Here is a 14,673-nt window from a genome sequence, read left to right as displayed (position 1 = left end):
AATGGGAAGGTTATGACAACCACGTGCAAGTCCCTTATCCAAAACCCCACCACCATCACCCTTTTGATTCTTTTCCATTCACACCCCCTGTCCCATCATGTCTTTGCTTTCTTCCTCTTCTCTCTTCTTCTTCTTCTTCTTCAATTCTCATACATCCTCTTCCCCTCTCTTTCATCATATATATGCACTTCTATATTCATCATTCATGCATGCTTATCTTATTCTTATCCATCCATCTTCATTATATTCCCACATATATATATTTGATACCTAGCTAGCATAATAATAATAATAATAATAATAATAATAATAATAACAATAATAATAATTGACACTATCTAGTATCTTCGTTTCATCTATGTAGTCGACTTTATCCGTTGTGGAATAGTTACAAATACTTGCATTATTAAGAAACTATTTAACAGACATAAGATAAGGTGATTATATTGTAAAACTGTTTAAACCTTATCTTAAAATAACTACTCATATTTTATTGTCTAACCATGTCTACAACATAACACCCATTTAGTCAATGAATTATAACTCAAATGGTATAATCTTTCTATACTTAATTAAAAAGTTACGAATTCAAATCTCCTATCCTTTTGGTAAAAAAAAAAAAAAGAAAAAAAACATAACATCCACTTAACCAATGACGGTGTTTGAATTTTTCCGTTTATCTCTTTTATTAATAAAATGATAAATAAATTTCTGAAATTTACACATTAAACAGATTAATCTCTTAAAAAAAATACCAATAAAATCTTTTAAAATAACAGATGTAGACATATTATCTTTAAATTAGTCTATATAATTAAAATAAAAAATCTTAATTTAAAGTAATCTGTCCATGTTTATTATTATTGATATTTTTTTTAGAAATTAATTTGTACGAAATATAAATTCTCAGAATTTATTTTATCACTTTATTCTAATTTTATACTAATAAATTTGTTTTTTTTTTTGGAAAATGAATGATGAAAAATATGATATATCCTTTTCCTACATAGTACATGTCATTATAAAATAAATAGATATTTCTTTTTATTATTATTATTATTTGGAGATTTAGTGAGGATTTCACACAATTTACTATTTAGTGTTTTACAGACATATCATTATATTCATATTCGTGTATGCTTTGAGTTTCACCAACTAATTAATCATTATTAAACGCTTTCCTGGAACTTTGAATCAATAATATGAGCACAATCACGTGCTTTCTTTGTTTTGCCATAGTCTCATTTAATTGGACACCAGATATTTTTTTTTGGGTAAAAGTGGGAAAATTAAAGAGTGAATCAGGAAATAGAAGTATAGAACAAAATTCGATCCACACAAGAATGTTTCAGTGTTGTAGCAGGTTTTGGAACATTATTTCTGTGTTCATTGGTGTATGCGTTAACTGTTAACAATAACATATATAAAAATAAATTCAATTAGATGGGTGATATAATTGTTAAACATGACGCCTATAATTTCGCATTGTTGATGGTTCAGATACCCAACAGGATAACATTCCCTGCAACAATTTGTCTCACACATACAATAACAATAATTATAATAATATAGATGAATAATGATGAACATGATTAGTACTGATTAATTAAAACAATGCAATCAGAATAATTATATTCTCTTTGTTAAAATATTGCTACAGATATTTTTCTTACAATTATATAGAATTAATAGCATAAAACCGTCTAACTTTAGTTGATAAGTAGCATAAGATCAATGATTCAATTATTGATGATAAGATCATAGCAAATAGTTCTAATGTCTAGCATGATTACCTGGACTTGTTTTCCAGAAATGAACCAAGCCAAATTGAAACACATGTCAGAACCAAAACAAGTTGAAAGTTGCAGGCTTTATTTCTGTAAGGCCCCCCTTTGCCTTGTGATGGATTGGACTATATGAGAGAGAGTGTGTATGTGTGTGTAATAATACAATTTGACTTACCTGGATTGTGTCATTGTAGATGACCCAACTTTCCTACATGGATCCATTATGATGCCTCTCTTCATTTAGAATTATGATACATTTTCTGCAAATTGATGTGAAGGCATCCAATACAAACATTTGCCTTTGCTCTTGTTCTTTCTCTCAACATGCATTTAATGTGGCCAAGACACTTGGTCAATTCAACACAAGTCCTGTTCAATTTTTTAGATAAGCGATCAATTTTGAGGTCAAATTGTCAATATTTCAATCTTTCCAGTACTAAATTGATAGTTTACTTCCAAAGAAACAGGAAAATTCGAAACGGTTTGGCTTATGTTCTTGAGGGATGCACCTTCCTAGCCCCATAGGCCATAGGAAGTGATAGTGTGATGCCAACCTGGAAAATGTTAAGTTCATGGGATCCAATCAGGTTCTATCTCATCATGTTTCATGATCTGTTTAGGATGTAACACACTCAGCATTCATGAATCTGTCGCCACCAAATATACATACAATAGATTTTTATGGGAGACAAGACAGCACATTTCAAGATAGGGATATAAAATTATAAATGTACATGTTCATCTCCATATGTTACTTTCAAAATGAAATAAAAACATGTAGTGATTTTTGGACAAGTCAGGTCCACATGCAACTTTCTAGAGAACTTGTAAGGAACATACCATGGCTTTCACTACACCAAAAGACAGTATTAATTACACCACTGTTGATCAAATGTTACAACAAAAGTAGTTAGAAATGTGTTTGTTTCCCATATTAGCCGAAGAAGGGCCGGATTAGTCGACTGCCTTGCCGCCGCTCAAGGAAACAAAGCTATCCTGTGAACCAAATTCCTATAGCAAATGGGAAACAGGTTATCAGTCAATGACATTCGGCATTCGTAACAAAACAGAAGAATGATTGAGAACATGGGAATACCAGCTGACTTAGTCGAAACTCTGAAGGTGGTGTCTCGAGCTCTACGTTTGCAGGATCAAGATTAAGGTTTTGGCACTCTTCAAGATCTTTCTTCAGATGCTCTGGTCCTAGATGAGCATAGATGGAAAGACTCAAGTGCTCCTTGTGTTCTACATTTTCATCATCCTTATTGGAACACTGGCTATGGAGGAGATCATCACACAAGGCCAATGCTTCAACAAGTTGTTGTGAATCTAACAAATTCTGTGACTCACTGTCCCACCATTTTTGTTCTCCATCAGCATTATTTTCTACATTATCCATTCCTTCATTATTTTGAGCATCTGCCATGGCTACATCAGTTTTCACAATCTCTTCACACTCGGCTTGAATGTCTTCTACACAATCTGTCTGAGGACCCTTTGGTAAAATATATTGCAGAAAACAAAATAGGAAAACAGCATTAATAACCGTCACGAATATCATAAGACTACTGAATCATTGTCAACCTCAAATTGCCTTAAAATGTAGGACATTAAAAATTAGAATGTTAGCTAAGTGGTTAAGTGACATTCCGCAGTACTACTAATAAAAAAGAATGATTAGAAGGGCCACAAATTATTTAAGAGCATCGACTCCAGCCAAGTATGCATTGGTTGCAAGAAAAAGCAATGTCTATCTACACAATTAAGACAATATTTTCGTGAAAGAACGGCACTTAGATTAAGTTATATGCTTTTTAAAAAACATGGTTGGAGGTATTACCTGAGGAATCTGATGTGATTTTTCTCCTATGTCGAGATCTGAACATTGCTTTTCACTATGAGGAGGTTCCGAAGTGACTGGATCATCTTTCACAACAGTTGCTTCATTGGTTCCAGGAACATCATGATCATCTTTTTCAGCAAACTTAACTTGTTGCTGGTAAAACACTTTAGAGATAACATACTCTCCTTCCTTTTCATCTTCGTCTGTTCCGAGGTGATATTGATGCATAACCCAGTTAGTTTTCTCAGCTTTTACTCCTCTAACTGAAGTCATATATAGAACCATAATCTTTTTACAGCCTCTCTGAACCCCGTCCGAGATGACAGGTTTAGTTTTTCCAGTCTTGTGCCAACGGACATCGCCAGAGTCCTGGTCATTTATTTTCCGACGCTTTCGATTGCCGGTATTATAAGCCTTGATTGATCTGTGGAAAAAGTGTGTAGCACTACCATCTTGCTTGACACCTTTTAAGGGGAAAAAAATCACATGTTATTATGTTTACAAAAATAATCATCGTATTTGAATGAAAGTCATGATATCCACCTGGTAAATGTTTAGGATGTGTATAACAAATTCCATCATCCACTTCAAGAGTAGCAATAAATTCATCAATGAAAGGGTGAGGCTCTGAACCTGCTGCACCAACTTTTGCAAGCAAGTGCGATATTATTTCTTGATCAGATGGATCAAATTTCACACCTTTTGGTAATCCAGGCCACTCTTGTGCCACCTGACAATAGAAAATTGTCAAGTGTTACTATGTTAGAACATTCATAAGAGCAATACATTGAGACTGAGATAAGAAGAAATTTCACATTTATGTATGTGTTTAAACTTTCAACTTGATAATGCAAATTAAATTTATAGGATACATTTCTATGATACCATATATAAGGCAACAAACAAACTGAAAACAAGTAAAGAAAATACCAAAGTGACAAGCATTTGAAACCATCAACACGCATTGTTCAGAATGTGTGATGTAACGAAAAAATACTTGAACAGTCACTGTAGCCCTTTCAAAGATTTTCATGTGTCTAGCTTCGTAGAGAAATATTAGAATCCACAATACAACACTTCCTATGAAATTGGTTGCACCTCCCAAGCCACAGAAACATTATTGTTAACGGAAAGTTATAACAAGAGTGCCCTAATTATAATTAATGCATGAAATCTAACGATGCAATGAAAACTAGAAAGCTTTAAAATCACAAACACATGCAAAAGGTATTTTGATTATTCGGTTGATGATTTCCAAGTATAGTACATCAATTAGGAAAAATTATATGATAGAAACAGCTTCAACAACTAAATATTTATATGCATAAAGGAAGATGGGGATACCAAAAGGGGGCTATTATTTATTTTGTATTCCAAAAGACGATATCTCGATGCTCATTCTATCTCATAGAAACAACTGTCAAGAAAAGTGGCAGTCCTTAGATACAGTACAGTTTAAATAGTAATGAATTGCTTTCTTTCATGACTATTTTACATTTAGTTCAATTAGGATAAAACACTTCTATCAATTTTGCTTTCCGTTTATGGTAGTTCAACTACGGTACAACTGATTTCTTTCTTTCTATATATTATCACATGCATGCAATATCACTGACAAAGTGTAACTCAGAACCATATGATACCAGCAAGAGTAACAGAATCATGATCAAAGAAATCATGAAAACTAGAGTAAATGAATGGAACACAAGCACAATAATGAAAACACAAATGTGACGAGGGTGATGGCGAACAAGTGATCGTGAACGCAACCTTACACACACATGTGCAATATCCACACAGAAGTACAGAACATATGTGTCAATATATAGAACCTCAAATGAAATGGTACATTGTAAAGATATACATACATCACTGTTATCAATAACATGTTGACAATTCGGACAAGTTCTGGTAGGATTGCTTTTCCATAAAACTTTCCCACTTGCTCCAGATGCACTCTTTATTTTGGTTGCAATTCTACTTTTGTCTACCAACCACGATGATCTGCATAAACAAGAACATATACAGAACCTCAAAGGAAGTTACTATTGTAAAATTTGACAAAGACTAATTCCGAAAAGGGAGGAAAATTCCTACTTCTCTGATATCAGTACGAAGATGTCTTAGAAGTTAGAAATGCGTAAGACACAATGGTTGCACAAAAGAACAAAAAACTTATCACAAGTTTCAGTTGTTTGGAACTGCATAAGTCCACTGAGTAATAATTTATATTTATTTATTTATTATTATTATTTTGGAGAATGTAATAAAAACCGGAACCTAGTAGACATTTCCATTATATTTAGAGAACAATACATAAACATTAAGCTAAACAAGCACAACATTCATTTCAATGGTGCATCCGGCAACTGCATGATAAAAAGGGGGAAGGTACATAGAAACTAAAAATCTCAACTTTCATATGCTTATGCTGACATCCAACTTAGTTCTCAACCATAGAACAATCAACAAGGAAGAGGCGAACCCCACCACAAAAATTAAACCCAAAAACAGAAAAAGCTATGATTTTTCAGATGTAAGAGTTAACCCTATTTAGCATTCTAAACATAGAAAGAAAAGTAGATGCCCAAGTTCAGCTTCTACTGGGAAAATGAACTAGTTTGAAGTTGAAGCAGGGAAAGGAAAAGAAAAGTAGTAAAGTACATACCCGGCCATAGAGAGAGAAAGAGAAAGTGGCTGGTGATGCAAGTAGAGAGACGGAGATTCAAAATCATATATTTATGTTCCTGTTCTTATGTTTGAGAATTTGTCTCTTTCTCTGAAACTTCCAAGTACTTCTACACGTGTAATTTTCCTTTAATTTTGTAAATATAACATTAAAAAAGAAAAAGAAAAAGAAATGCTTATGACGCATGTATTCAACACCCTTTATTTGGACTAATAAGTGTTATATAAAAAATCCAAAGTCCAAAAATTGGTTTCTTGGTAAACACGTTAGAAGCTTATTACTAGTAATAGTGCATGGTAGATAATAATAAAGTAGTGTGAAATTGTGAATGTTGAACAAAAGAAAAGAAAAGAAAAGTGTCCCCCTCGAAGAAGAGTATAGAATGGTAGTATTACATTGGTGGTGTGGCACGGTTGTTAATTTGATGCTATTGACTCTGACTAATCATTTGTCCAAGTCTAAAGGTTCTTGTGGTCTTTCTGCTCATTGTTGATGGTTTTCTGGTTGGCATTTCACAAGGCAGAACAGGTCAAGTCAATTTTCATAGTCGGTAGTCAGAAATTTTTTATGCCTTAAGAACAGTGTGATATGATTGGTAAATTTTAGTGTTTATACTTTGACTCACCAAAGGCCATATAAGGCTAATTTTTTGTAATATTCGTAAAAAATATGTGTTACACATCAAGTTATTGGCTTTAGTTGAGTTTTATTCTGTTATGAATTTTATTTTTAACTTTTTAGAAGATACAAAACGTCATTTTTTGTCTCAATTTTTTAAAATTTAAAAAAGTCATTGACATTATATTTTTTTTAATTATTAAAATAGAAAACGGCATTACTGTTTTATTTTAAAAAAGAAAACGAAATCGCTATTTTGTTATTTTAACGAATTTAAAAATTAAAATTGCGGCGTTTCCACAATTTAGTACAACACACATAATGAATTATTTTAGGAGATAACATCATCTTAACCCAATATTTAAAAAAAAATCTAAAAACTTCATAGTTATTTTGTTTTTCTTAACGTTGATTCATTACAAGTAGAATAACATGTCATATTTCTTTCATTAAAAGTCAAACTTTATTTTATATGATATTATTTTTAACAAAAGTTTAACTTGCTCAAGTCATCTAGAATTAGATTTTAAGGTAACAAACTGCAAACAAGCCTCAATAGTTATGTTGGAATGGATATGAATCCTCAACTGCATGTTATTCTGAATTCATATACACACTTCAACAATGACCTTGACCATGCTTCCCATTTTTGCTGTATGTATTAAAAAAAAAACAATGTTCCTATGAATGGAAATCTTCCTTAATACGAATTGCATCAATGCACTATAACTAAAAAAAGTATATACAACTTCCTTCTGTTCAATGCTCATCATGACTATAACTATGAGGAGAGAAACTGGTACTCCCATGTGTGCTTGTTTCATCTAAAAACACAAGCCAGAATGGTCAACAGGATTAGGATATCTCTCTATACATCTTCATTGAACTCGGTCTACACATCATATACAGGCATCCGTTCTTCGATGTTGACTCGGCATACGGGGCATCTCTTACATTTCTCACAGCAAGTACTGTCATTAACACAAAATCAGTATGTCAATACATAGTAAGTATAAGATATTTTTGTTAAGTAACAACAACATGCAATTTAGTAAATAGATTCTTTATAAAAACAGCATCCTTTTACAAATTCAAAGGCAATATAGTTGTCAAGGAAATAAGTGAGATCATTATAAATTGGAACAGAGGGAATAATTGTTAGAGAAGATTGAGATGTCGTAATATTTCGAGCAAAGACTATATTCCTTTTCGGTCGGGCTATGGTAAGAGAAAGTAATTAAATCAAAGGCAGTGATAGAAAGCATAAGAGAGGAGCGAGGACGAGTGATGACATTGCCAGGGATCTTACCTGCAAATAATGTGATGCCTGCAGGGAAGCAAGACAACATTAATCTGCTCTTCAAAGCAAACCCTACATAAGATCTTCTCCTGATAGATTTGTCAAATCAATTCAAAGTGAGATCCTGATATGGTTGAGAAATATTCAAGCATGCTGGAAAAAAATAACCTACTAAATGATAAAAACAATGCTCATCCATCAATATATAACTTCCTTTTAATCTTCAAAGGTTGATTATGAACTAAACTACTTACACAACTAAGACATGGTGATTTACATATTATAATGCAGAAAATAATAGATCAAGTTTGAGAGTGTTACATTTTGAAGTCTTTCATACTCCTCTTGGCTAAACTTTGTAACTTGTGTCTGCTCACCCAGTGCAGCTTGTAGCCTAAAAATCTGAGTTATAAAGAACTGTTATTACCGAGACATATGAAAGCGATTCAAGCCTGCTTATATAGTTGGTTTAACAAAAAATATAGCGGTTTAATTCATTCTTAAATGAGGAAAATATTGGCAAAAAGATAATGCTGTAAGCCTGTAATTACATATCAGATAAAGGGTTTTCACCTCCTCAACGAGATCTGTTCTAGGCATCTTCTTCACCGTATCAGGGGAGAAAGTATTGTACCTAAATAGTAAATTGAATCCCATATCATAAGAAAGAAATATCTTTAAGCATTTTATATACTACCACTCAAAACAGTGAAGGTATAAGAATTAGGCACAAACACTTGAAGCATAAGAGCCGATTGACGGCACAAAAAGAATAATACACAGCTTATTGGAAGCACACACCAATAGTCAAAATAATATAGCTCTAGGTTCTTACCATCACTAATGAACATGAGTGAAACAATGTCTTAAGAACTATTTCAAGTTTTCAAACAGAACTGAGCAAGCTTGTAATTGAGGGGAAATTGGCACACAACCTAAAGATATGCTTTATAAACATGAAGCAGGGTAGTTTACTAACCCAGAAGTGCCGGAAAAATAAAGTCGAGCTTCTTCCTCCCTACTCCCTTCATCTATGGACCACCAACCCAGCAACCTGTTAGGAAATAAATCACAAAAAATAACAATTCTCCAAATCAGTTTGAGCAACATTTTTTTGTTGTTGTTCGGTAGAGATTAGAGAATTGGCGAAAGATGAAAATTTTTTGTAGGCAAACAGATCAAAACGAATACCTTGCCCCACGATGGAAGAACCCGAAACAATCAAAGGCTTTTGATGCTACAGATGAGTAACTTCTAGGAATATCTCCAGTGTAGACTAAAAGAACTATCTTCTCTACTGATCTACACAATGCATATAAAACCCCAACACCTTGCAACAATAGAAGTGGGGAAAAAATGACCCTATTCGATATATCCCTTGCACTCGATGGTGTTCCCTAAAATTTAAATGAAATACATTGAGAAAAGGAATTAGAAGAGGGGGCAAACAATAAAAAAGAAAAACGAAAGTGGAGGAAATCAACAAATGCTGAGAACATAATGACAAGGTTCGTGATAGAATCTACCATACCTCTAAATGCATGATAAGAAGAATTTGGAAAGCAATGAATGGAATTTTCATAATGTGACCACCAATGTTCTGCCGACTGCATAACCCGTATTGCTGGTCATCTTCATCACAGGAAACTACTAAGCCTCTTCTATTCCAGTCCAGATATGTTATGGAACTGGAGGATGAACATGGTTCTGTAATATGGCAATCTCCATGGATTGTTGGATTATGCCATTTTGTACAAACAAGATAGGCAAAGCACTGTGCAACACTGCAAAAGGGTAAAAGGTTCTTATGAAGTAAAAGGCTCAATACTAAGGCCAATTGCAAAATACTAACACTAGTGCAAAATGTTGATTTTACCAGAAGTTAATAAATAAGTCCCACCAGCCTAAAGCAGCTACATCACCTGCAGGTAATTTAAAGATAGTTTTTAAAAAATAAAATAAAATTAAAAAAAAAAGATAAACTTAAGTACTAAGTAGTATCAGTTGAACAGTGAGTTTTTTAAGGAGTGCAACCAATGCAACACAAAACAGTATTGATCTGAATATTAAGAACAGTCAACATAAAAAAATATATCAACAAGCTGTGGAAACTCCAAGATAACGGAAAACAAGCTAATTACACTATAAACAACAATTTTCAAGAGAAAATAAAAGACTTACCAGAAATCTTTAGAAGGGTGAATACTGTAGCAGCAATAAGGAAGACCATGGCTATTGAAATCCAGAAGTGCTAGAAAAACAGAAGTATACAATTCATTGTTGTCCGTTTTGGAAAATAAAAACAAAAGCAAGATCACATAATCTACTGAATATGTCGGAGCTTGGAAGGAGAAAAGAAATACAGAGCAAGCATCATGCTTCTGCCAAAATATTTCTAGATCATCCCAATGCAAGGAACACACAATTCATACACATTACAGATGAGCATGATGAGGCCCTATGATAAAATAGGCCATTAATTGCATAATCTAGTAGTATCACAAGGGGACATTAATTTATTCTAGTTCAGAGCTTGCCACTAATAATATATCAACTAATGAATAGAATCTTACAGGAAGTGTTTCCCATACTGCTTCATCAGTCAAATTTTCGTCATCTCCAGGCATCAAAGCCCTACACATCCTATAAAAAAACATTTTTGTCATCCATGCATCCATTTGATAGATGATCATAAATCGGGTTAACATTTATTTGGGGGGATAGCGAAAGCAATTATTTCAAGAGAATGTACAAAAGTGGATAAGAAATCCTAAGATAGATACAACAAAGATTGCTAAGACCTGAATGGATAGATTATGTAGCAACTCACAAAGAAACAAACTAGTTATGAACTATAAATATTGGTAAACTCAAAAAGAAATAAGATAAAATACCTGATGTTATCAACCAAAATAGCTAGTTCAAAAGCTATCAGGGGCAAGAAGACAATCTTCAAATTTACAACTGCATCGTTTAAAAGCATAATTAATTATCTGATAAAATAATACCACAATTACCTTGATGTGAAGAACATAGTGATCAATAATATCCTTGATGGTTGTGCCACTACAAATGTTGCTTACCATAACTGCTCCCAAGATGTATACACAGAAGAATCTCAAATGCAACAAGTAATGGCGTTGCTACGACTGAATGAGAAGGAGCCCACTGTCCATACACAATTTTTATTAACATAAGTTACAAATACCTAGTACAGGCTGAGGTTTCCAATTTCCTACAAAACAAGTAATTTCCAATTTTTGAAAGACAAAAGGATATCTTACTTGGCGACCATGAGGCATTGAAGGAGCAGGCAAGGAAAACCTGCCTCGCGCTATCATGGCATGGAAAAGCCATAGAGGGGAAAATACAATCCTGCCAGAAAGAAACATAAAGATACCAACATGAATACACATGGCAACGCATATTTCCAAGTGTGACAAACTTGACAGTGCTGTTAGTTTGAACCAAATAGTAAAAAAGCTCAAGAGGAGATAATAAGTAAGAACTGAAGAATGCAATGTCACAATCTTCTCATTATGAGTTAAACTTTCTGCCAATAGCAAGCTGGTCAAAATCTAATTAAATTAGCTCACACATCATAAGAACACTCATTTTTCACATAATGATATCACTTAACCGGTGCAACTGAATCCAGATACGGAAGTAAGTGATTAGTTACAAAGGGCATCATGAAATATGACTCCTAATATGAACACATCATAAATGTAGCATAGTTTTAAGGTTGAAAGCCTTACAACTGTGTGACTAAGAAAGGAACACAAGGGAGAGCAAAATCAAATCTAAGCCAAGGAAAGAGTAATTGATACTCCTCCTTATATTAGCTGAACCATCGACCAGAATAAATGTTTTGACCATATTCACGGGATCTGGACTACAATCTGAGCACACATTATTATACCATACAATACATTGCATTTCACAATTTTGGTGAATAAACGTATTCAAGTTTCATTCCCCAATTAAAAAATCATGTATTCTACTACTGGTGGATTATCCTTCTCTTTAATTGGGACACAGGACATAGGAGTCCTCAACAACATCTAGGAGGAGGGGCCGGGGAGTGTGAGAAAAGGAGCCTCAATCTATAAATTCAACCAACAAAATTCTGTGCACCCAAAAAAAAAATTTTCTTTTTTTACATAAGAATCTCAATCAATGCCATATTCTTCCAGAATTACAACAAAAACGAAAATCCTCCATTCAAGCATTGCATAACAAAAGAGGGGAACAAATTAGCACAGAACCGTGAATAGTCTAAACGCAGAACAAAGTCAAACATTGAAATATGAAGCTAGACATGAAAATTAAAAAAAAAAAATCTTAAAACAACAAAGCTGAAATCTTGTTGGCACCCCATAATTCGTTCCACAATTTTCTCAAATGGGTCATGGGAAAAAAAAAAAACAAATTTACCCAGCTTTAGAAAAGAAAAAGAAAAGACCCAAAAAGCGCAAAAATTAAGAATTGAAACTGACCACCATGAAGAGTGAAGAACATGGTCAAGCTTGAGAGCAAGCAGAAGAGAGAAGGTGAATAGCAAGGCATGCGCTAAGAGAGCTTTGAGGGACTTCGCCACCCTCCTCCAACTCATTACCCTCCTCCGAACCAGCATTTTTTCCGGCAACAAAAAAGAAAACGGAGAAGAGAAAACAGAAGGCACTTGTTGCTGCTGACACAAGCTGCTTCCTTTTTGTGTATGAGAGAGAGAGAGAGAGAGAGAAGAGAGATGAAATTCCTCGGAGGTTGCAAAGAGAGTGACTTTGGAACAACAAACTGAAGCTGAAAGCGTTAAATACAAAGATACAATACAAAAACAACACGAGATTTTTTCCCTCTTTTCTTTTTTTTTTTTTCCAGTAATTTCTTTTTATGTTCCTTTCTTTTTCTTTCCCTTTTCTCTGAGTGTGTTTGTTGCTTTGCCTTCTGTTTCACGCCAAAATGTAAAGCAAATGTTTTATTGTGTGTGTGGTGCGTCACTGTGGGCGGGGAATACATACATGTATAAATGCCAATGGACCATAATGCCCATCAACTTTTCCTTTTTTTTTCAGGAAAGAAATCTTTAGTTAATCCTAGTGACTAAATTTTTTTCACTTTTGAGATTTTGTTTATTTAAGAATTTGTAGTGATAAAATTGTGAAAGAATAGGAAAAAAAATATAAAAAATTATTAATTATTAATTAATTAAATTGAATTGAATTATAAATTATGAAGGTACTAAATATATATAGAGCATTTTTTATAAAAGATAAGAATAATGATAAGATAAGATAATAAGAAATAAAATTAAAATTGAATTTATGTATTTTGTTGAGCTGAATTTGTGGGTCATAATACTTTTTTATTGTTGTCATGGACTAAGGTAAAAAAATAATTTAATATGTAATTTTTCATATTTAAGTAGGAGTTTAATTTTAATATACTATAAAATAATTTTATACATATATTTAAGGAAATATATAATATTAAATCAACCATAATAAATACTCTTTGTATTAATTACATAAATAATTATTCAGAAAAAAGAATATAAATCATATAATTATATGATTGTATAAAATATTTAAGTACTTAGTTTTTGAAACACGTTATTTAGATTATATTTTTATTTAGATATATAAAAATGTTCAATTAGAAATTAAAATTTTTTAATATTAACTATTTTTTATTTTAAATTATAAATTTAAATTTTCTATAAATAAAAATTTAAAATTAATTAATATTAATTTATTAAAAGTAATTCCTTATACTTATTAAAAAAATTGCGAAAAGTGAAATATACTTGAAGTGTACCAAAAGATAATACTTTTTTTTCTTGTTTTTTTAGAATTTTGTTAACTTGTACCATAAAAATATAGGTTAAGTATACGATAAAAAAATATTTTATAAAAATTATTGCAAAAATTAATTTTTTTATATTTTCAATACATCAAAAGTATTTAAAAATTTATTATTATATTTTTAAGGCCAATTCTATAATATCTTTAATTTAGTATTTAACTATTTTTTTATAGTAATTTTAAATATTTTAATTTTTTTACTTTTATATTTTAAAATTTAAAATTAATTATTTAACCTTTTTTAGTAATTAAACAATAATTTTTAGATACCATAGTAAATACCTATTTTTAAAATATGTCTCACAAATTAGTTAATTTTTTTTAAATTCCAAAATTCAAATCTTAAATGAATATGACTTATCTACTTAAACACTAAATTTGCTAACTTTGATTGGTCAGTAGATAGAGGAGACATTTTAGTCATTGTAAAAGTATGGATCAATTGCCACCAGGTATGTAAATGTAAGAATATTGATTTCATGGAGACTACCAATTTTTTGAAAATGGTGTGAATAAATGGTTTTGGTTTGCTGCCATTAATTATTCTCAACGACTGGGGTGGTTCAAGACTT

At 32.1% G+C, this 14,673-nt stretch overlaps 2 protein-coding genes across 2 annotated transcripts; both read right to left on the bottom strand.

Moving 5' to 3' along the window:
* Positions 1 to 2,488: 2,488 nt before the first annotated feature.
* On the bottom strand, positions 2,489 to 6,464 carry LOC107468030 (SUPPRESSOR OF GAMMA RESPONSE 1). The gene is made up of 6 exons (XM_016087276.3): positions 6,299 to 6,464; positions 5,499 to 5,634; positions 4,174 to 4,360; positions 3,628 to 4,094; positions 2,884 to 3,282; positions 2,489 to 2,798 (listed from the first exon to the last, which is right to left on the bottom strand). The coding sequence occupies exons 1-6, from the start codon at positions 6,304 to 6,306 to the stop codon at positions 2,742 to 2,744; spliced, it is 1,254 nt and encodes a 417-aa protein (XP_015942762.1). The 5' UTR covers positions 6,307 to 6,464; the 3' UTR covers positions 2,489 to 2,741.
* Positions 6,465 to 7,461: 997 nt separating this feature from the next.
* On the bottom strand, positions 7,462 to 13,184 carry LOC107468027 (uncharacterized). Its single transcript, XM_016087273.3, has 14 exons — positions 12,737 to 13,184; positions 11,522 to 11,612; positions 11,321 to 11,405; positions 11,132 to 11,201; positions 10,811 to 10,880; positions 10,419 to 10,488; positions 10,114 to 10,159; positions 9,769 to 10,021; positions 9,429 to 9,634; positions 9,217 to 9,291; positions 8,811 to 8,871; positions 8,559 to 8,639; positions 8,247 to 8,326; positions 7,462 to 7,908 (listed from the first exon to the last, which is right to left on the bottom strand). Exons 1-14 carry the CDS (start codon positions 12,871 to 12,873, stop codon positions 7,830 to 7,832), a joined length of 1,404 nt encoding a protein of 467 aa, XP_015942759.1. The 5' UTR covers positions 12,874 to 13,184; the 3' UTR covers positions 7,462 to 7,829.
* Between the last annotated feature and the right edge of the window lie 1,489 nt (positions 13,185 to 14,673).

Source organism: Arachis duranensis, chromosome 9, assembly GCF_000817695.3.
Source record: "Arachis duranensis cultivar V14167 chromosome 9, aradu.V14167.gnm2.J7QH, whole genome shotgun sequence".
NCBI lineage: Eukaryota > Viridiplantae > Streptophyta > Magnoliopsida > Fabales > Fabaceae > Arachis > Arachis duranensis.
Note: the sequence above shows the minus strand (reverse complement) of the source record. Positions and strands in the feature narration are given on the sequence as shown.

Bases quoted from the DNA above. Each gene is read 5' to 3' on its own strand.
- LOC107468030 (XM_016087276.3), bottom strand. The intron at 4,095-4,173 runs GTGGATATCATG...TCCCCTTAAAAG, and splicing joins ACATCCTAAACATTTACCAG to GTGTCAAGCAAGATGGTAGT. The intron at 3,283-3,627 runs GTAATACCTCCA...ATTTTACCAAAG, and splicing joins AATCACATCAGATTCCTCAG to GGTCCTCAGACAGATTGTGT.
- LOC107468027 (XM_016087273.3), bottom strand. From the start codon at position 12,873: ATGCTGGTTCGGAGGAGGGTAATGAGTTGGAGGAGGGTGGCGAAGTCC. The intron at 11,406-11,521 runs GTAAGATATCCT...GTGTATGGACAG, and splicing joins CAATGCCTCATGGTCGCCAA to TGGGCTCCTTCTCATTCAGT. The intron at 11,202-11,320 runs GTAAGCAACATT...TAAACGATGCAG, and splicing joins ACATCTTGGGAGCAGTTATG to TTGTAAATTTGAAGATTGTC.